A 19,811-nucleotide genomic window follows, 5' to 3' on the forward strand; every position below is an offset into this window, starting at 1 on the left:
GCAGGACCTGAGCTGATTGACAGCCTCTCCTCCAATAGGAGCCGCGGGTTCGGCAGCCGACAGCCAATCGCTGCTCGGAGTGGTTCTTAAGCAACCAATCCCTCCCTCCTCTCCCTGGGGCAGGGGAAGCCGCTGGCGGCCGCCATCTTGTGTGTGGCATCCCCGCCCTTCCTTTCCTCCTCTTTACCGACCCTTCCTCCACACCCCCTCTCGGCGCCCCGCCGCAGCTCTCCATCCCCGAAAGCGACGGCATGAGAGAGCGACGGCAACGGGCCCTACGCTCGCACCGTCCCAAGAGGAAGGCGGAGAGGTGCCGCGCTCAAGATGGCGCCGGGCGGCGCCCCACAGGAGGGGAGGGCGGGTGCGCGTGGTGGTGGCGGCGGCGGCGGGCGCTGGTGACGTCAGCGCGCTCTGGGCATGGGCAGGTGGAGGGAGCAGGCAAAGTTTGGCCGGCGGTAGCGGCGGCGGCTGGGCAGAAGGAGCGGTTGTCTGCAGCGCTCGGTTCAGGGTCGGCTTGGGAGCGGCCGGGCCGCGCGGGGCAGCGCAGCGCTTCGTGCGGGGTCTCGCCCCCATCCCCTTCCCCCCACCCCCCCCCCTCCCTGAGGGCGGGCGGGCCGCGGGCACGGCGCGGCCATGGCCGAGGAGCCCAGCGCGCTGCCGTGGTCCATCAACAAGGATGACTACGAACTGCAGGAGGTCATCGGTGAGCGGGACCGGGCCTGGAACGGGGCTCCGGCTGCGCGTGAGGGCTGTGGGAGGTGTTGAGGGGCCGCCCCCTCCCCTCCCCCACTTCGGGGTGAGGTGGGAGCGTCCCGCTGAGGGGCTATGGGGGTCTCCGTTGCTCTCTGGGGGGAGGGGAGGAGGTCTGTCACTTTACTTTCCTCAGAGAGTGTGTGCCCCCCACCCCCCCCATCTCCCATAGGGGGGAGTGTGAGTGGGGCTGCCCCTCCTCTGTTCTGCTGAGTGCGTGTGGTGCTGCTTCTTGAGGGGAGGGTGTCCCCCTCTTCTGAGGTGTGCTGTGTGTCTGTGTTGTAGGGCTCTGCCCCCATCCCAGGCTGTGTAGTTGTGTGCTGGGGAGGTCTGCACGCTGCTTTGGTCTCTGCGGAGGGGGGAGGGGTCTGCACCCCTCCGAAAGAAAAAGCATAGGGTGTTTGGGGCTGCCCTCAGCAGATGTGGGGGGTGGGGTTCATCTCTTTAATGGGAGCCAGCTCTGCATCCCTTCTGCCTAGGGGTACGTGTGTGTCTGTGTGCGTTTCTTTGGCCGTTCCCATGCCCTGGTGAGCGGTGGTAGAGTGGGACAGGGGCTGTGGAGCTTTGAGGGCTCCTTTACCTCTCCATCACCTCTCTAAATACGATACACTGGGCACAAAGGTGGCCTTCCAGTGTGCTTCACAACCAGCCTGAAATCTCCTTCTCTGGAGCAGCCTCATTCATTTTGGGGGGGGTCGTTCCTCCCCATGTGGCACTCACAGCTATGTGTTACTTCGGTCTGTTGGGGGGGTGGGTTGAGGGATTTTCAGTCTATCTGGGGGATTTTCTCCGTGCCACCCTTGAGCCTTTTATCCTGATGTTTTGCTGCCACTGTGGATTTTCATTCATTGTCCTTTTGGCTTGAGGCCCCAGCCATCACTCTTCACTAAACGATTTTATTTTTTCACTCTTCAAACTGCATGGTTACCCAGGGCTTCGCACTGGACTTCTGCATTGGCCATCTCATCCATTTCGTTGAGTGTGCACTTGAGGGATGCCTGGCTTTTAGGGTGAATGTGTGACATGCATGAGGTGGTGCTGCAGGTGACTGTAAGGTCAGTGCCTCTTGTGTCGCTTTTCCAAGGCAGGAAATAAAGTTGGAGCTGGCAGGACAGGCTCCTGACCGAAGGCTTTTCGAAAGGAGGTTAATTTTTAGTGTGATTTAGTGGTTTTATTTGAAGTTTATAGATGATGTAGCACTGTGGTGTCTGAGTCTCCCATCCCTTCCTAACTTACTTTCTGTTAGCAAGGGTGGGAGAGTTTGGGAAAACGTTGTTTTGAGAGATTAAATTCTTGGCATTGTTTAAAAGTAGGAAGGAACTAAAGCTATGGAGGGGGGGGAAATCCTTCTGGAAATCCCTGTTGCTCTGTGGAATCAGGCTTTGTCCTCTCCCTTCGTGCGATGAGAGCAGCAGAAGCTCCCTATAAAGGAAGGCGTAATCTGGCAGCTCAGCCCTTTAAACCTCCTTTGGAAAATGCACCCTGGGGAGGATGATGCTCATCCGCTTGAAGGAGCGAGAGATGAAGGTGCAGAGAGAGAGAGGAGAACGCCCTTTGGGGTAGGGAGAGGGATGGGTGCCTGCAAAGGGGTGCACTGATGGCACAGGGTGAGGAATCAGGTTGGAGTGCCCAACAGGAGGACAGTGCCTCACTGTAGCTAGAGATGGGAACAAAGGGATGTGAATGTGCTGCTCTTAGGAGAAGCTGCTGCTGGAGACTCGCATCCTGCAGCCTGAAAATATCCGGGGGAGCTCGTAGCTGTGTCATAGCCTTGCAGACACTGACTGAACTCAGGGAGGAATTGGGAAGGAAGCATTTCACTTCTGTGCCTTTCCCCTGTCCTCTGTGTGCTGGGTTTCTGGATGTCATCTGCTCATTGAAGGATTGTGTTGGCATTCCGGAGTGGGATGGAGCGCACACTGAAATGTGTATATTGCAAACATATGGTTTCTCTTTTTAACTTTATCATCCCCACCCCCTTACTCACTTCAAACATTGGTGTGTCTGCCAGCGGCCGGGATGGAGTTGTGACGCAAGTTTCCTAGCACGTGTGTGATTTGTGGGACAAAATGTCACTGTGTTAACTGAGCTGGACTGCTTTGCCGTCCGCTTTGGGTCCCCTGTGAGCCCGGGGGGGGTTGTTGAGCTGCCTTTACTTCTGTGAAGCTATAAAAGTCTTTCAGCAGGGAACAAAGGCAGAACCTGGTATGGAAAGTGGTGTATCTTGCACCGATGCTTTTGGAAGATATAACTTGTTTATCCATGAAGAATGTTGCTCTTTAAATGTAGTGCCCTCTGTTCTGTAGCTTACCAGCTCAGCTGTTGTTCCACATCAGAAAAAGGGAAATCCACATGTGGTCTCATTCCTCAATTTGTGCTGGTTGAAGCCTGAAAACCACAATGTGTGGCTTTAGTTTACTGTGCGTGGCTCTGTGTTGCTTCAGTGCAGGAATTGGGAGAGCACATTTTCTAGCAGCAAAGAGAACTTCAGTAAAACTGCCCTCCTGATTCTGGCTAATAAAAAGATTAGTCAGCAGTGGATGTGACTCATGCCAATATAAAGGTGTGGATTATTGCCTGCGTTGATTATGCTTGGTATGCGTTAGTAACTGCTGAGGAGCTTCCCTTAGGCTTAAACAACTTACTTTCCGTTGGATGAAGGAACCTCGCTCAGGATCAGAGCCCAGCTGTCCTTTCCAAAAAGGAGAAAACGGAGATGAGGGGAGAGAAGACAAGCTGCAAAGCATTCCTTGCAGTGTGCCCACAGAGCCGCAGTGGTGTTTGCAGGTGAATACCTCCTCGAGCAATGCCTGCGTTTGTATCTTAAAAGAGAATTCGTAGCCTGCTTGGTGGCTGTGAAGGTGGTCTCCAGATGCGAGCTGCATACAAATCACGGCAGCCCTCTGCGTGAAGCCTGGAAGAAATGAGAGCTCCCGCTGCTCAGATGCTGCATGTGCAGGTTCCCTCATGTCTCGCTGTTCCTGTTGGGAATGCTGGGCAGTGATAGTGAAGTTGACTGGAACTGGGTCATCTCACTTTCTGCTACTTTTTGGGGCTGATAGGAGCTGTGCTGGCTGTGGCCGTTTGATTTAGGAGCATCCCCTTTGCTGCGAACAGCCCGTGCCAGAGGCAGAAGATAAATGAGCAGTGGGAATTCTCCCGTGCTCTGTTCCTGTGCCCTTTTCCCCCTCGACAGATTCCTTTGCAGTTATGAGGATGGCACAGGCTGGGAGAACAGATGTGGTGGGAGTTTCTTTTCCCCTCAGAAATCAAGCTCAAATTGAAAATTGAAATGGAGATTTACTCAATGATTATGTTTTTAATGACTCTGAATTGCGTGGCTTCGGAGCTGGGTTTTATCTGTGAGCACGGCCATCTTTTGGCATTTGATATTTAGACTTCTAGCCACAATTTTCCCAACCGTACGTGTAAGCAAATGTGCGTCTGCACGGGATCAGCCTTCTTCTACAGAGAGGTAGAAACTTTCTGAGAACAAAGACTACTGCTTCCCCAGTTCTTATTGCAGTATCTCTCTCTGCTCACCCATCTTCTCCCTGTCTGCTTCTCCTGTCCTCAACATGTGCAGCTGCAGAAAAGAGAGCTCAGCAGGTGTGGCTGATACCTGGGGTGGAAAGGGAGCTGCTTGCCCAGTGATAACTTTGTACCTTCCTATTTTAAGGCAGTGTTGTTCCACTCACGAGCCCTCCTTACTGTGTGCGGCCAGTTTTGTGTGCCTGTTTTACACCCATTCAAGACAAAAACGTTACACTCTAGTTCTCAAGCAGTTACATTTTATGATTGAGCATTTAGACTTCAGTCTTTGTGCCATATGTTTTGCTTTGGCATTTCCTCATTGGTTCCTTCTCCTCCCTGTGAGCACAGCCAGCCAAATTGGTTCCTACAGCATGCTCCCAGTATTCAGGCTGCTTAATTCACTGGACTGCTTGCTTTGTGTGCTCTTGGTTAACTTTTTCCACTTAAAGTTGGTCCAGAAGGCATGTTTGCTGTTTGGGCACTGGCATGGATGGTACCACAGTTTCTCAGGTACTGAGCACAGGCAAAATACATCATCTTGGTCACTCCTGAATGACTTTGGAGCCAGGCTGCTCTACATCCACACTGCCTTTCCTTTGGATGTCTCTTTTCTTTAAGGCCTTTGCTGCTGCTTCCTGAACAGGGCTAAATTGAGTCATTCTCTCGGGAAGCGAAAACCAATGGGAAGCGAAAACCAATGGCGTTCAGTTGTGCTTGTGTCTTTTGTTTGGTGTTTCTGTTGTTTGCCCTCTAGTAGGAAGGGGGATAAAATGCACAGGGAAGCAGATTGAGGATACAAAAGACAAGCACAAGCTGTGGTGAAGGAGCCTGGCTGGGAAGAGCACGGAGTTATTATTGAGGCAGCCAGTCCTGCTGATCTGAGGGGAGGGCAGAGGCAGATCCTGCTGCTTTCAGCTATTCTGGGATGCTGAGAAAAAAAAAAGCAGAAGGAAATCGTTCACACTTTACCATGGCTGCTTTCTTTGGGGTTGTTGCTTCCAGTGCTACGAGAATCCTGGGCCAGTTAATGCTTAATGAATTTCTCTAAAAAGCCATTAAAATGGCTTCAGTTTAACTCTTGGTATCTTGGCTGGTTCTGGGCTCCTGGGTGCACCTGAGGGCTGCATGTGATGGCTGATGAATGTGTGGCCTAGAGGCTCATTCCTTCTGCAACTGCTGAGACCTTGGCGAGAATCAACTCTCCCCAAATGTTGGTCTGTTTAAGCTTGGCAGTGTCTATTTTATTTTCTGAGCATTAGCAGCTTGCCCATTGAGATGCAATCTTTTAATTAAAGTAGGAGTTATTTAAAATGATGGGCAGTGACACTCGTTCTTCTTGATGATTGTGTTAGCGAATTACCAAAAACTGCATGTTGATCAGATTTCCTTGTGAGATTTCCCTTAAGATGCATGATATCCATTGTAAGTCTCTGTAGCAGTAGTTCATTAGCTGTGGACATGATGGGGTGCTTGTAAACTGGGTGTCGTTAAACTTTCTTAATAGGAACAGACAGACTTGAGAGCTTTGTGGGTGTAGAAGAATAGCTGTGGAGGACTGGAATTTGGTGTTAAAAAATCTCTGAAATATCAGGACCCTGGGACTTTCCAAGTGAGTTTAGCCTATTACCATGTGCTTGTTCCCTTTGGAATCAAACAGCTGAGATGCTGAGCTCAGCTCTCAGAGTTGCAGCAGGTTCCTGTGGCTTCACCTAAGGGAGCTCAGCCTTGATGTTTTGGAGGAGTCCAGCTTTGTGTCTCTTTCTGGCAGTCGTGCAGTGTGGTCTTGGAGGCAGTGGGGTTGCATCCCAGGCTGAGTGCTCCAGACTCTTTACCACAATCTCATCTCCTGTGCTGATGGTAGAAGCGTTGATAAGTATCTACAGAGTAAGAATCAAGAGGATGAGGCCAGGCTCTTTTCAGTGGTGTGCAGGGACAGGACAAGGGGTAATGGGCACAAACTGGACAATCCTTCTGAACGTGAGAAAGAAATTCTTTGCTGTGGGGGTGACAGAGCCCGGTAACAGGCTGCCCAGTCAGGCTGTGGAGTCTCCTCTGGAGCAGTTCAAAACCTACTTGGATGCTTTCATGTGTGCTCTACTATAGGGAACTGTTGTAGCAGGGGGTTGGAGGGCTGGGGGATCTCCAGAGGTCTCTTCCAGCCACTACAGTTCTGTGATTCTAGGAGGTACCACTGAAGTGCAGAAGTAAAGTGTATGCTGATGAAGGGACTAGAGTTAAGTATACCATAGTGCTGCTAAATTACGTAGGGTACCAGACTGGATTCGTGGTGTAGCATCAGTGTTTTTCATCTCCCTCCCATGCACAAATGAGGAAACCAACCCTCAGCACTGGCTCCTGCTAACCCGATGGATCTGTTAGGTTATCTGAGTGCAAACACTGCTGATGCTGGGGCTTTTCCTGCAAGTCTCACAGCATATATACCCTCTGTTTCTCACCAGATTGTGTGGTCCTGTCATATAGTGCAAGCAGTAGCGATTTGTGGTGAATAAAAGTGTAACACAAATACTATTTTTGCTCCTGATGTGAGTCACTGCACACAGATTTTTAGCAAGAGAAATTCCAAACTGGAAATAAGAAAACTTGATTATGTTATCATCCTTTACCAAACCAGAGTGTCCTTTGATTTGCTTTGCAAGGATTTCCTGGACCTCTTCAGTTCTGCATACCCAGAAGTCTGCAGGGGTGGCTGCCTACAGCAAAGCTTCAGAAACCCCATCTGTGAATGAAATGCAGAGTAAATCCAGAGCACTGATTTGCTTTTTCACCAGCTCACCAAATTAGCTGAAACTTCCCTCCGTGTGTCCATTAATGTTTTATGCTGCATGCACTGCTTGCTTGTGAAGCAACACTGAATATCTTACAACTCGGTCAAATTAAAATACATTTTATCTGGAATACAGAAAAGCTCTTGTGAATGAGGTTTTAGTGTCTTGCCAAACTTAATTTTCTACCCCATCCATTTTGTCTCATGAGCTGTTGGGTTGGTTGGATGGGGAAGAGGAGGAGGGAGAAGAGATGGGAGGAGAAATTATTTCTCTTCTGAAACTGGCTTGTGCTAAACTGATTTTATAGTGTTCTCCCAAATGAGTATTTCCTTCAGGCAGGAAATGAGCCGATGCAAATTCATCCTGGAGAGGAAAGGTATGAACAGCTGTAAAAAGTTGAAATACTTCAGTGGTTATCTCTTACTGTAGTAAATTCTCTTCGGGTTTTGCCAGAGTTTTTACTGTTTTGTAGCCACGAGTGGTAATTTGAGCACAAACTCTCCTCTTCTTACTGCTAGCACCTTGCTATTAATAAAGCTGCGTGGGAGGAGGATGCTACGTTTGTTTCTGTCCATCCACAGAACTGGGATTAAAACTGGAGTGAAATTCTGACTGTGGGTACCTCCCAGAGTCTGCAGGTGGGAGGTGAGTGCGTGCGTGGGGTACGTGTGCTCTGCTGGCCTGTTGGGTGGCACACTTCTGTCCTAGGTCAGAGCTAATTGACAGATTTTGCAGTTCATTAGAGGGGAGAGCATGGTCATCAGCTGGGAAGGTGTTGTGAATGCAGAATTTATTGAAGTGTTTGCAATCAGAATGTGAGATTGTTGCATCTTCGTGGCAGTTCGAGATGCTTTCTGTAGAATGGAGCCTTTTCGAGTGCTGTATGGAGCTCCATAGTTACTGCTGGACAGGTTGTGCACTCTCATATTTGGGTTGGTTTCAGCTTCTAGCTCAATTTTGGTCTTACGTGGATTGTAAATCTGTTTTCTTGGGATCTGGGGTTAATTCCAGCTTTCTGAAGATGGTACATTGGAAGTGGCATGAAGAGTAGTAGGAAATTATAGCATTTGGAAAGTGAGAGATCAAGCTAATGGCTGTGCAGTGAGAGCACACGCAGAGCCTCTTTCTTAAGAAAATGAGCTGGCTGTGCGGACAGCTGAGACCTGATGAGGTACGTGGGGCAGTTTCTTCATTTCAGGTGGCCTCCAGCTTCAGGCAGGCAGTGCAATTCTGGGTTATCTTGGTGACTGAAAACTCATAAATTGAAGGTGACGCTTCTTGTTGCAGAGTAAACACCTTTCCTGTGAAATCCCCGGGGATGGATTTCATTATGTCAAATTTCGGAACAAAAATAGAAAGCTCCTGTCATTTATTTTGCTGAGACAGAGCTAGAAAGGACTCCCTGGGTCATGGAGTCCAGTTCCCTACTATTGCACATGCCAAATCGCATAATCCCTATAGCAAATTAATGAATGCTTGTGTTTGAAATGGTGCATGGGGGAATTATGGGCACACGTTCTATTAAGCGCTCAAATCTCCGTGTGACCCTGTCACTGCTGCATGAAACAGCTGCTGAATGGATTCCCTACGACACTGGGAGGGAACAATGCGTGGTCTTTTCTAGCAGGCAGCTATAGCTTGGTGCTTTCCCTATGCCCCTTACTTTACAGGCAGGCTGTACCAGCAAGAGCTCTGCCGGTAAAAGCATGGCAGAGCCACAGCTTGTTGTTTCCAAACCTCGAGTGCCTCAACTGCAGACATCTTCAGATTTGGGATTCCTTGAAATCTCCCAGTGGAAACTGAATCTGTTGGAAACATGGTGTATTTTCTGTCTTCACCTGCGGGAATTTTGCCTCCTAGGCTGCTGCTTTGTGAATCTTTCTGCCTGTGACCTTGGGAGTTAGTGCACCAAGGCTGTAACTTCCATCCCTTTACTAAAGACTATCGCAGAGGGTGCCAAGTGCTGTCTTATAAATACCTTGGTATTAGCAGCTGAGAAACACTACTGACTTCCAGTAAACTGCACTTCTCTGGAAAAAGTGTCTTGAGCATGAACTGCTTTTCTGCTGAACAAGTCATCATTGGAAATCTTTGTTTGAACAGCTGAGAGGCTGATGGACGAGCAACCTGAGTGTACATCTTTGTCCAGATCCTGAGATTCTTATTACTGTTGGTCAAATAATGTAATTTCTAACCAGTGGGCTAATCTTGTGTGCTGAACGCGCTATCAGAGGCAGAGAAGACTTATTAGATCAGATTCCCTGAAAAGAAAGGATAATAGCCTTCAAGAGAGGACATATCAGATACTTAAAAGCTTATTTTCCTAAAATAGCCACTGTACTATCAAACATCTGCACTGTGTGCAGACGGATTGTTCTGTTTGGTGGAATCGTGGCCAAATAAAATATCCTCCGCAGTTGACAATTAGAGTTGAGACAGAGTTCAGAGATAAAGGTTGGGAGGGAAGAAAGGAAAATGCTGGCTTGGCTACTGTAGCAGTGGTGTGCTGGGGGCCGTGCTAATACCTGATGACAGCCAGCATGATATTTACATTGCTGTATATACCATAAAGACAACTGACAGTGATTAAAAGGGAAGGATCAACCTTCTCCACTAATATTGCTGTGTTTGGAAATGAGATGTTTGAGCCTGCTTTCCATCGTGTAGAATTAACACTGCATAGCTGCGGTGCCCTTTAAATTAGCCAGAGTTGTTGGCACAAAATCAGATAAATATAATTTGTTTCAAACTGGAGATCTAATTTAAGCATGCTAATAGCATCTTAAGTAAATGTGGCAGGTCATGCAGGACTTGTGTAACTAACTGGCCCTGGCAGCTCAGTGTGGTTGCTGCTATGGGGAAGGGGTCCCAGGGGGTGGCTTCCCAAGCTGCCTGGGCTCCTGGTGTTTGCTGGTAGGGTACAAGCCCTGCAGCCCCTCGTTGTGTTGGGTGTGCTTCTGTCCATTTCTGGAGGTGGACTGCTGGTTAAATCCTACCCACGTAAAGATATGGTGGGAATGAGTGCTGGTGCAAACGCTGAGTGATTTGGGCTGCAGGAGGTTGTGAGTACAGGTAAAATGTCAGTGAGATTAAATAACAAAGCAACTTAGGGACAGTCTTATCCTATATGTTGCAGTCACAGCCACCCTACATGTCATCTTCCATCCCAGTCCTGCGCTGCATTGCACTGACAGGCCAACTGTCTTCCCAGAGCTGTACGCCTGTTGGGACAGGACCCTTAGTCTGGAAAGGGCTCCCAACCTGAACGTTAACCAAAGGTGAGAACACAGATACTGTTCTTTACTCAGGACCTAAGTTATTGCAAGACTTTCCAGAGAACCATGCTATGTGGGATGGGATAGAAATTTCCATAAGACTCCTGTTCCTTTCTGAAGGAGTCTTGCCATCCAGTTGTGCAGTTACAGTGGTGGCTCTGGCTACGGTTTAGGATTCAGACTCATTTATTTCTACTGTGAGGTTCAGAGGGCTGTGTACCAAGCTGTGGCTGCTGCCAGTCGGTTGCTGATGGCTCTGAACGCGATGTCAGACTTACTGCAATCGATTGGATATAGGTTTGTATTCTTCCTTTTGAGCTTGAGAACTGAATTAAATGGCAAGGCAGTGTCTGATGCTGCAGCGCTGGGTGTTCCTGTGTTGAAGGACTGGTGGAGAAGCGTGCTTAAACAATGCTGGCAACACAACCTGATCTTTACTTGTTACCGTTGCCCTCTGCAGCACACAGAGCATTGGGATTCTTCAGAAAGACATTGTCTTACATGGACAGAGAGCTCTGTATGCAGTGCTTATTTTCCAGTGGTACTGTCAACAGCAAGAGCTCTCCGTGGTGAATTACTCACTGTCAGCAAGTTCACATACAGTTCAGAGATTCTGGTTGTGTTTCTTGCAGCTGAGCTTGTGAAATCTGCTCATTTTCTCTAGTTCTTTGAACGTCCTGGACTGGCACTGGAGTGTTAGTGGTCATCTGGAAGCTGCAGGTACTGACATGAGGTGATTAAGGGAAGATGCTTTTGGAGAACGTCTCATTGGCTTTTAAAGAGAAATCCTTTGTGTGAGTGCTGTTGGAGATAAGTGGCCTTTCACATGCTCAGAATTGCAGACTACCTGAGCTCCAGCTAAAATGACCAGAGGTCATGACACAGAGATGTGCCTTAAACAGGAGATGCCATTTAAATGAAACAAATAACTTGTTACAGGTAATAACTGTGCTTTGTCCCATTCCTTTTGCCAGTTTTTTCATTAAAGTGTCTAGACTGTAATTGCGAGACACGCTGGTGCAAAATAGAATTATTTGTGCATAAGACTTAATTCTGTATCCAGACGCACTGCCTCCCAGTTATCACCTGCTCTCAATTTGTGTTGTGCAGCACATGCCCTGTGCCTTAATGTCCCAGCAGTCTCTTCTGACTTGAACCCAGCTAAATATTTGCAGTAGTTGGCTGTGCTCAGAGTGAGACCACAAGAGAAACAAATGTGCTGTGCTCAGTGATGTGAGCTGTGCCACGTTGAGCTGTGACTTTTTGACCACATGGAAATGCGAACTTTAGGATCACTTTTCTTCGGAAGAGCTTCTCAACCTCATTTTAAAGCTTTCTCATGAGAAACATGAGGGTATCTGTACTGTGATGCAGTCACTGAAGGTTGCTGTTTTTCCTCCCAGTATACAAGTTAATATTGGCATCCTCACAACTTCAGCAAAAAAACAAACAAACAAAACACCCACCAAACCAGAACCAGACTTGTGCTTCTTTGTTTTAACAGATAATTTATTTTTTCCTGTCAGTGTGTTAACTATTTCTTTCCTTCTTTTCTGTTTGACATCTTCTCCCTTTAGTGTAGACTAAACATGGCATGGCTGGGGTTGAAAGAGGCCGCACCAAGTTGAACCTGGCCTCATAGAGCCTCCATCAGGATTTTAAGTGGGGGATTGCCACGTAATGCAGTGATTGTGCTACCCTTCAGCTGATGGAGAGGGAAATACAAAGCCCTGGTACCTCTCTGTGTGGGAAATGCCTTCCACAGAAAATCCAGTAGCACGTGGTGGGATGGGGACTGAGCGTGGCTGTGCTGGTGCAGCGTGGGGAGCTTCTTGGTGAGTCTGTCCTCCCCTGAGTGTTGGTGGGGAAGCTCTGCTCATGCCAGAGGCTTCGTGCTTTTTCTTTTTAGTCATTTTAGCCAGGGACTGCTCTGCTGCTGCTGCTGCTGTAGATCCCATGGGCTTTTTCCAGCTGGGCATGGGACAAAGCCAGCTTGGTTCTGCCTTCCTGGTCTTAGTAACAGTGACATTCAAAGTCAGCTTGCTGTTCAGGTTTGCTCTGTGCTGTTCTATAGGTACCTGAGCCTCCTTCCTGCTGGTTCAGGACTTTATCTTCACTTCAGGCACTGGTAACTTTGTGACACTCTTCCTGCTGCTGTCTGAGCAGTTGTCACTTCACTGTGCAAATTTCTACTTGATGTGGGTGAGCATGGTTCTCCATCCTCTCGTCCAGGCCCATTTTGCATTCCCTTTGGTTTTATTAATGCTATTTATGATCGTCAGTGTGGATTAGATCATCCATTTTCTAGTAGGAACTTGTTGCTTAACGGGGAAGTGGCTTGAAGAACTGTGACCCCTTTCAAGGATCATTTGAGCAACATTACTTATGGGTTTGTGCCAGGAAGATATTTGACATCCAGTAGACTCTTGTAAAGTTCTGCTTGGGGATTAAAGAATATTCCCACCCCGTACCAAGCTGGCTGCAAACATGGGAGTAGACTTTATTGCTGTGTTCTTTTTAGAAGAGTGTCATTTTTGGAGAGAGGGCTCTTCTCTCACCAGTAACTTCAAATAAGGTGAGAAAAAAATACAGGCAGAGCTTTGCCTTCACAGCAAATGGACCCAAAACACGTGATCAGTCAGGGTCTGAAGTGTATGATCAGTCTGAATTTGCAATCTGGTGTTTAATGAGATCTGTATCTGCCCCGAGTTCTTGAAGAATGCTTAAGGAATCTCATTCCCAGTCCTGCAGCTTCTTGTTTTATTGCTGTATTGCTGTTACTCGTCCTTGGAACGAGTAACCACAGAGCAGAGCTCCTGCAGTGATTTGGCGTGAGGCAGCGAAAGAGCTGAAACATCCCAAAATGTGGTTGCTGTTCCTGGGCCTGCGCTGCCAGATGTGATTCTTCAGTCTTAGTGTTATAAAGCATTAAAACATCCTCAGCTTTGAGCATTCTATCTGATCTGGGGTAGTGGGGACTACTGGTGTCAGACCTGGGGACTTCAGTGTGTGTATGTCATTCTGTGGCTGGATGGTCTTGTTACAGATGCTTCTCAGGAAAGGGCTCATCCAAGCCCAAGCACACTCAGGAGACTTGATGGTAAGAGAAACGTGCTCTGCTCGGCCAGGTTGCCAGCTCAGCCTGATGGATAGCACTGTATCTTTAGGCCTCGTGGCAGCATGGGTACGGCCGCACGTACACAGCTTGTGTCACACTGCCTGCAGGTTGGCAGTGCAGCCACATTGCCAGGGTCAGTGTTCTGTTGTAAAAACCTAAAAAGCATAAATCCTTGTGCTGTTTTTTATTTTTTCTTGCAGTATTTCTCATGCAAGCTTCTTTTCTAGAAGCACTTTTCAGAATGTGTTGGGCTAGTTGTGTTGCTTTTGTGAACAGAAAGAGGAGTGTGGGCTCACATTGGTTGTACTGGAGGCATTCTGGGGACCTGGGGACACGAGGAGTGGTGATTTCCTTGTGGTAAGGTAGTATGAAATGTGTTGAGTTGAATGCATGCAAAAGCACATCTGGCAAATATATCTTTTGCTCTTTTTTCATAGAAATAGGTTCCCAGATTCTGATTCACAGAGCAGGAAACCTGACAGCAGGAGCAGTTAGTGACAGCTCCTAAATGATGGGCCTCAGCCTGCAGTAGGAAGACAGTAGTGGGTAATATTTTCATCTGATCTGAAAATGCTGTGTTTGACAAAGCAGATGTAAGATAAAGGGTACTTATGGATTTGTCCTCTATGTATAGTTTCCAGTTTTGTGCTGTGCACAGATAAAGGATTTCCTCTTCTGGAGCCTGCAGTGGAGCTGTTGTGTCTAATAATGGATGGTGGCTTTTGTGGTGATGTACTCTGTGGAGTAACTTAACTTTTTTTTTACCTGAAACTGGATACCTGGAGCCTAAAAGCTGTTGGTCCAGAGCACTCTTGGGGCAAAGTGTTCTGTGTGCATTGCTCGTGAGAGGAAAACCTGGGGGCACAATTATAACAGTGGCTGTGTCACGAGCAGCTTTCTGGCACTGTGCTCCAGCTGGTGGAGGATGGATTCCAGCTCTCACTTAAAAATAGAGAGCTTGCATGCATGCCAGGGAATGGCAAAAGGGGAGGGCAGGGTTGTGCAGAAGTGTTCAGCTGAGCTGGGTCTCACACTGGAGGAGGCTTGGGAGCAAGACTTGTGGTCTGGAGAGAGCTTTAGAGGATAAAGAGTAATGTTATTGGTTTCTGCTGTCTAGTGGGGAGCTGTAAAGGAAATAACTCTTGAGGTGCCTGGTGAATGCACAAGATGCAATTTGCAAAGCTGGAAAGTCTGATTAGGTAGCAGGACAAAAAGTGTGAGTGTGGGTGATCAGAGGTGGAAACAGCCAAAGAGATCGTGTGTTGTTGGAGATGTTCTGAACCAGGCTGAACTTGCTGCTGAGGAACCTGATCTAACCTGAAGTTCAGCTCTGTTTCCAGCAGAGCGGTAGAGTGGAGACCTCCAGGGGCTCCTTGCGCAGAGAGATGGTGGATTTCCTCATCCCTGGAGACAAAGTCAGGCTAAATGGGGCTCTGAGCAACTTGTTCTGGTTGTAGATGTCCCTATTTGCTGCAGGGGAGTTGGACTAGACAACCTTTAAAGATTCCTTCCAAATCAAACAACTCAATGATCCCTTCCCATCGTTTTCCAGTGGGTTGAGTACTGTTTGTGGGTTGACCTTAAAGGGGCATTTTCCCATCTCCTAGAATATGGCATACAGTTTGTAATAGTGGGGTGGATTGGACATCACTCTGTGCGGATAATTTAAATCCCTATTGCATGCAGTGGGGGACACTGTTCAACAGCCAGGATTTGATGCTTGTCTTGTGATCGTTTGGCATGGCTGTTCCCATTGCTTAAGCTGATGTCTTTGCCAAAAGGATCTCTGGCTTCAATTTCACTCCTCTGGGAGGAAGCATCAGTGCAATTCATACCAGTCTTCCTGGAAGAGCTGTGATGTCCTTATGAGGCTGCGAAGATGACATTTTCTTTTGAGTTCAGTTACGTATGGAAACAAAGCACATGTGAACAGCTGTGTGCAAATCAATCCTGTTTCCACTTCTCAAAATAGGTTTGAAATTCATTGGTTTCCATCAACTTTGACTGGGATCTCTAAGGTGTGAGTTATATATATATATATATATATATATATATATATATTTTTTTTTTTTGAAAAAAACAAATGAAAAAGCTTCATATCAGTTCAGTGGCAGCAAGTGACTGCAGGAGAGAGAAATAACTCCCGGTCTGCCTTGAAAGGTGGAGGTGAGCCTGCATGGTCCCATACAAACTGGGGCTGGGGCTCTGGGTGCTGAGGGCGGTCACGCGGGGAATGTGGATCCCAAGGAGGGACCCAGGGAGGATCAGCCGTAGTGCTTGGACAGGTTTTGGTTGTTCATGCTGTTTCAGAACTTGGATTTAGTTCAGAAAGAGCCATTTAGTGTTGGAAACATGAAAGCAGCAAGGCTTTGAAAGGGTCTGACTTTTTCTTGCAGCAGTGCTTCCTAAAGCGGGTCGTGACCCTCTTACAGAAGAATTTGGCAGCTGCTATCCGAAGGGCTGGGACTGTTGCTGAGATCCTAAGGAGGTGGAAGTGGGGGGCTATTAAACAGGCCCTAACACCCACTCAGGGTCTCATTCCTTTCTCTCCTTTTCTGCAGCCATCACCAGAATGACCTCCTGCTTTTCAGGAACAGAGCAGCAAGCGTTTGGCTGTGCCCAGTTTTCATTGTTTCTCTAAGCTGTCACGCTGGAAGAGATTAACTTGGAAGTGAATTTTCCCCGAAAGCCCATCTCAGGGCAGTGAAGGGAAGAGTGCTGGCACTGACCTTGGTCAGAGTGCCTCGGGGAGGGCAGTGTGACCTGAGCATGGAAACATTAACCTGGGACTGAGCAGTTGGCTCTGATGGCAGCTGGGAGAGTGGATTTGTCAGAGCTGGGCCACCCTGGTGCACGCTGCCCATGTGCTGTTTATCATCCAGGTTCATTTTTAGCAGCAGGGAATTTTGCTTCTCTCACTTTTCCCGTGCATGTCACGTGTTCCTAAACTTTCAGAAACTTCCTTGCCAGTCATTTTCGTTCTGTTGGCATCCTCTGCATTTGTGCTCGTTTCAGTTAATGTGCTCGGCATCCTTGCTGCTGCTGCTTCTCTCCTTTCTTTCTCTGCTGCCCTGGAACTCGATAAACCATTTGTATGACTGTAAGTCCTTAAGTAGCTGTGTTGCTATGCTTTCTGTGCTCTCAAGAGAAGCATGGAAACCTGTCTTTGTTTGGTCCCAGGAGCGCGGCACGCCGCTGCTGCTACCAAAGAGCAGCTTGCTTGTGGCACAGCGAGCTGTAGCTCGGTTTAATCCTTGCTTGATATGCTTTCAAGATTTCATTGTTTCTCTATAATTAAGTGCTACAGCGGAGCTGAAAGAAATGACGAATTAGCAGCAGAGGGGGGAGTGGGGAGAGCAGGTGGTGATCGAACCAAGAGGAGAGGGAGCAGCAGGGAACTGACGGGGAGGAGCCTCGAGTTGAGATGGTTCCCTGCCATGTGCCCGGAAGGATTTACTTGTGGATTTCATTTCTGTTCAAATCATGTCACACGTCCATAGGAGATTGAGTCCTCTGAGGCCGGGCGTTGTCCGAGCACTGAGTGAGAAGCAGCATTTGCCCTGAAGTTCTGGCAGGCCTGGTTGAGGGAGTGGGACAGAGCTGTAGTGTGGTCCTGTTTCTAATTACCCTGCATCCATTGTTTCTGGTAGTAACATCTTCAAAAATAAATGAGCACAGAAGCCCTCTTTGTGTAGTCATTTCTCTAAAGCCCTGAGCTTGAGCTCTCTTCTCATGAAAGATTTCATTTACAGTAGTGATTGGATCTCCTGTGGTGGTATCATGTATGGATTTTTGAGCAGCATCTCTGCTGGACGGGCTCATAGCAGCAGGGTTTGAGCAGCACAGAAATGCTGGTGTGCTGCACTGTGGGGTACTGCAGCTGTGAGTGCCTGAGGTCCCAAAGGCCTTTGAGTCAGGTGCTGCTGTGTTGGTGATGATTACGTGGGTAGCTCTAGGACTGAGTCTGCAGTGCAAATCTGAAGGGTGAGAAGGTTTGTATTGCAGGACAATCATCTGAGGGCATGGTCCAATACAGAGATGTAATTGTGCAGCATCCAACTTACAATGCACCAAGGCATCCTAAGAAAGAAATAATAATACTGGAGATTTGAATGTGTCAGCAGCAGTTGTTCCGGGATCTAACTCTTTCTTAAGAAATATTAGTCACAAATGTTTACTACTTTTGTTCTCACTTTCAAAAGTGTTGCTACAGGGAGACTTGCAGTATGATGAAATGCAAGCAATCACTTCTCCTGCCTTTTGTCACCACTTCTTCATGCTCTGCTCTGTATATCCTGGGTCACTTTGTGTGTTTTCACTTCTTTACCCTTCAAAGAAGCAGGAGAGAACTTGCAGAAGCAGATGAGGGTTGGGGAGGGGTAGGTCAGTGCCACTGAAGTCTCCCAGTGAGTGGCAATGTCAGAGCTGAGCCTGCTGCTTTAGTCTCCGAGCACTACTGCCAGGTGAAGCGACCATGGGCTGCGAACGTGAAGGTTTGCTTTGGGTTAGTTGCTGCTTATTTGATATTATGTACAGTGCAGCCATGCTGCTGGCACTCTGGCCATCCCCTATTCAAAAACTCCTGGATTTTCTGGCTTCCACCATCTCCATCCTTTGCTTGGAAGTCCTTACGTTTGCTCAAGCTTCGTTTTCATAAGTTCATAAGTTCATAAGGTTGGAAAGGACCTATAAGATCATCTAGTCCAACCATCCTCCTATCACTATCTCTACCCAACTACTAAATTAAGTCCTTAAGCACCTCATCTAAACGCTTCTTGAACAGCGCTAGGGATGGTGCCTCAACCACCTCCCTAGGCAGGCCATTCCAGTGCCTGACCACTCTTTCAGAAAAGAAATGCTTCCTGAGGTCTAATCTAAATCTTCCCTGGCGCAACTTGTGGCCATTCCCTCTCGTCCTGTCATTACTTATCAGGGAGAAGAGGCCTACCCCCTCCTCACCACAACCCCCCTTCAGGAAGTGGTAGAGTGCTATAAGGTCTCCTCTGAGCCTCCTCTTCTCCAGACTAAACAATCCCAGCTCCCTCAGCCGCTCCTCATAAGACTTGTGCTCCAGGCCCCTCACCAGTTTTGTTGCCCTTCTCTGAACACACTCCAGGGCCTCAATGTCCTTCTTGTAGTGAGGGGCCCAAAACTGAACACAGTACTCGAGGTGCGGCCGCACCAGAGCTGAGTACAGGGGGATGATCACCTCCCTGCTCCTGCTGGCTACACTATTTCTAATACAGGCCAGGATGCTGTTGGCCTTCTTAGCCACCTGTGCACACTGCCGGCTCATGTTGAGCCGAGCATCAACCAACACCCCCAGGTCCTTTTCCTCTCTACATTCTTCAAGCCATTCTGCCCCAAGCCTATAGCATTGCATGGGGTTATTGTGGCCAAAGTGCAGGACCCGGCACTTGGTCTTATTGAACCTCATCCCATTTTGCTCAGCCCAGCTGTTCAGCCTATCCAAATCCCTCTGAAGGGCCTCCCTACCCTCAGGCAGTTTGACACATCCTCCCAGCTTTGTGTCATCTGCAAACTTACTGAGGGTACACTCAATTCCCTCATCTAGGTCATCAATAAAGATATTAAACAAGATGGGCCCCAAAACTGACCCTTGGGGGACACCACTCGTTACAGGACGCCAGCTGGACTTAACTCCATTAACCACTACCCTCTGGGCACGGCCCTCCAGCCAGTTCTCCACCCAGAGAAGAGTGAACCTGTCCACACCACGGGCTGCCAGTTTCCTTAGGAGAATACTGTGGGAGACCGTGTCAAAGGCCTTGCTGAAGTCCAGGTAGACTACATCAACAGCCTTTCCCTCATCTACCTGTCTGGTCACCCAGTCATAGAAGGAGATGAGGTTGGACAAGCACGACCTGCCCCTGGTTTCAAAGTTCCTGGTAACTATTGTTGCCCATGTTGTGCTTTTCTTCCACCTGAGCATCTCCAGGTAGCTTTGTTTTGCACTTTGCTTGGAGTAGTCCCTCAACATGAAAAAATTGCAAGTAACAAATTGTCTTGAGCTTCTTAAAACCCCGTTTGGTTCATGACACAGCACAGCTTGAGCAGCCTTACCATTCTGTGTATATAAAGTAAAGCTCCTGTGAGTGGGTGCTGGTTGAAGATTAGGGGAACAAGTTCAGACCTTTGTCACTTACTCCAGCGTGACTTTGGATGGAGCAGGTTTCCTTTTAAGATTGGATTTCAAGTTCTTTCTCCAACCTGGCACTCAGTGTTTGAGTTTGGCTGTGAACTGGCATCTCTTGCTGTGAGATGGTTGCTGCAGAGAGCTTCAGTAGCCTTTGCATGGAGACTGCCAGCTCTTGCCCCTGGTTTATC

General features: G+C 48.2%; 1 protein-coding gene across 1 annotated transcript in view; it reads left to right on the forward strand.

Annotated features, from left to right (window-relative positions):
* The first annotated feature begins 425 nt into the window (after positions 1–425).
* OXSR1 (oxidative stress responsive kinase 1) overlaps positions 426–19,811 on the forward strand; it is an 83,469-nt gene continuing 64,083 nt past the window's right edge. The window contains exon 1 of the mRNA XM_065744988.1: positions 426–703. Within this exon, the coding sequence (XP_065601060.1) occupies positions 634–703 (70 nt within the window). The 5' untranslated portion in view covers positions 426–633. The remainder of the gene's footprint in view (positions 704–19,811) is intronic.

Source organism: Cyrtonyx montezumae, unplaced genomic scaffold, assembly GCF_038088225.1.
Source record: "Cyrtonyx montezumae isolate F1298 unplaced genomic scaffold, pur_monq_1.0 scaffold_32, whole genome shotgun sequence".
Taxonomy (NCBI): Eukaryota; Metazoa; Chordata; class Aves; order Galliformes; family Odontophoridae; genus Cyrtonyx; species Cyrtonyx montezumae.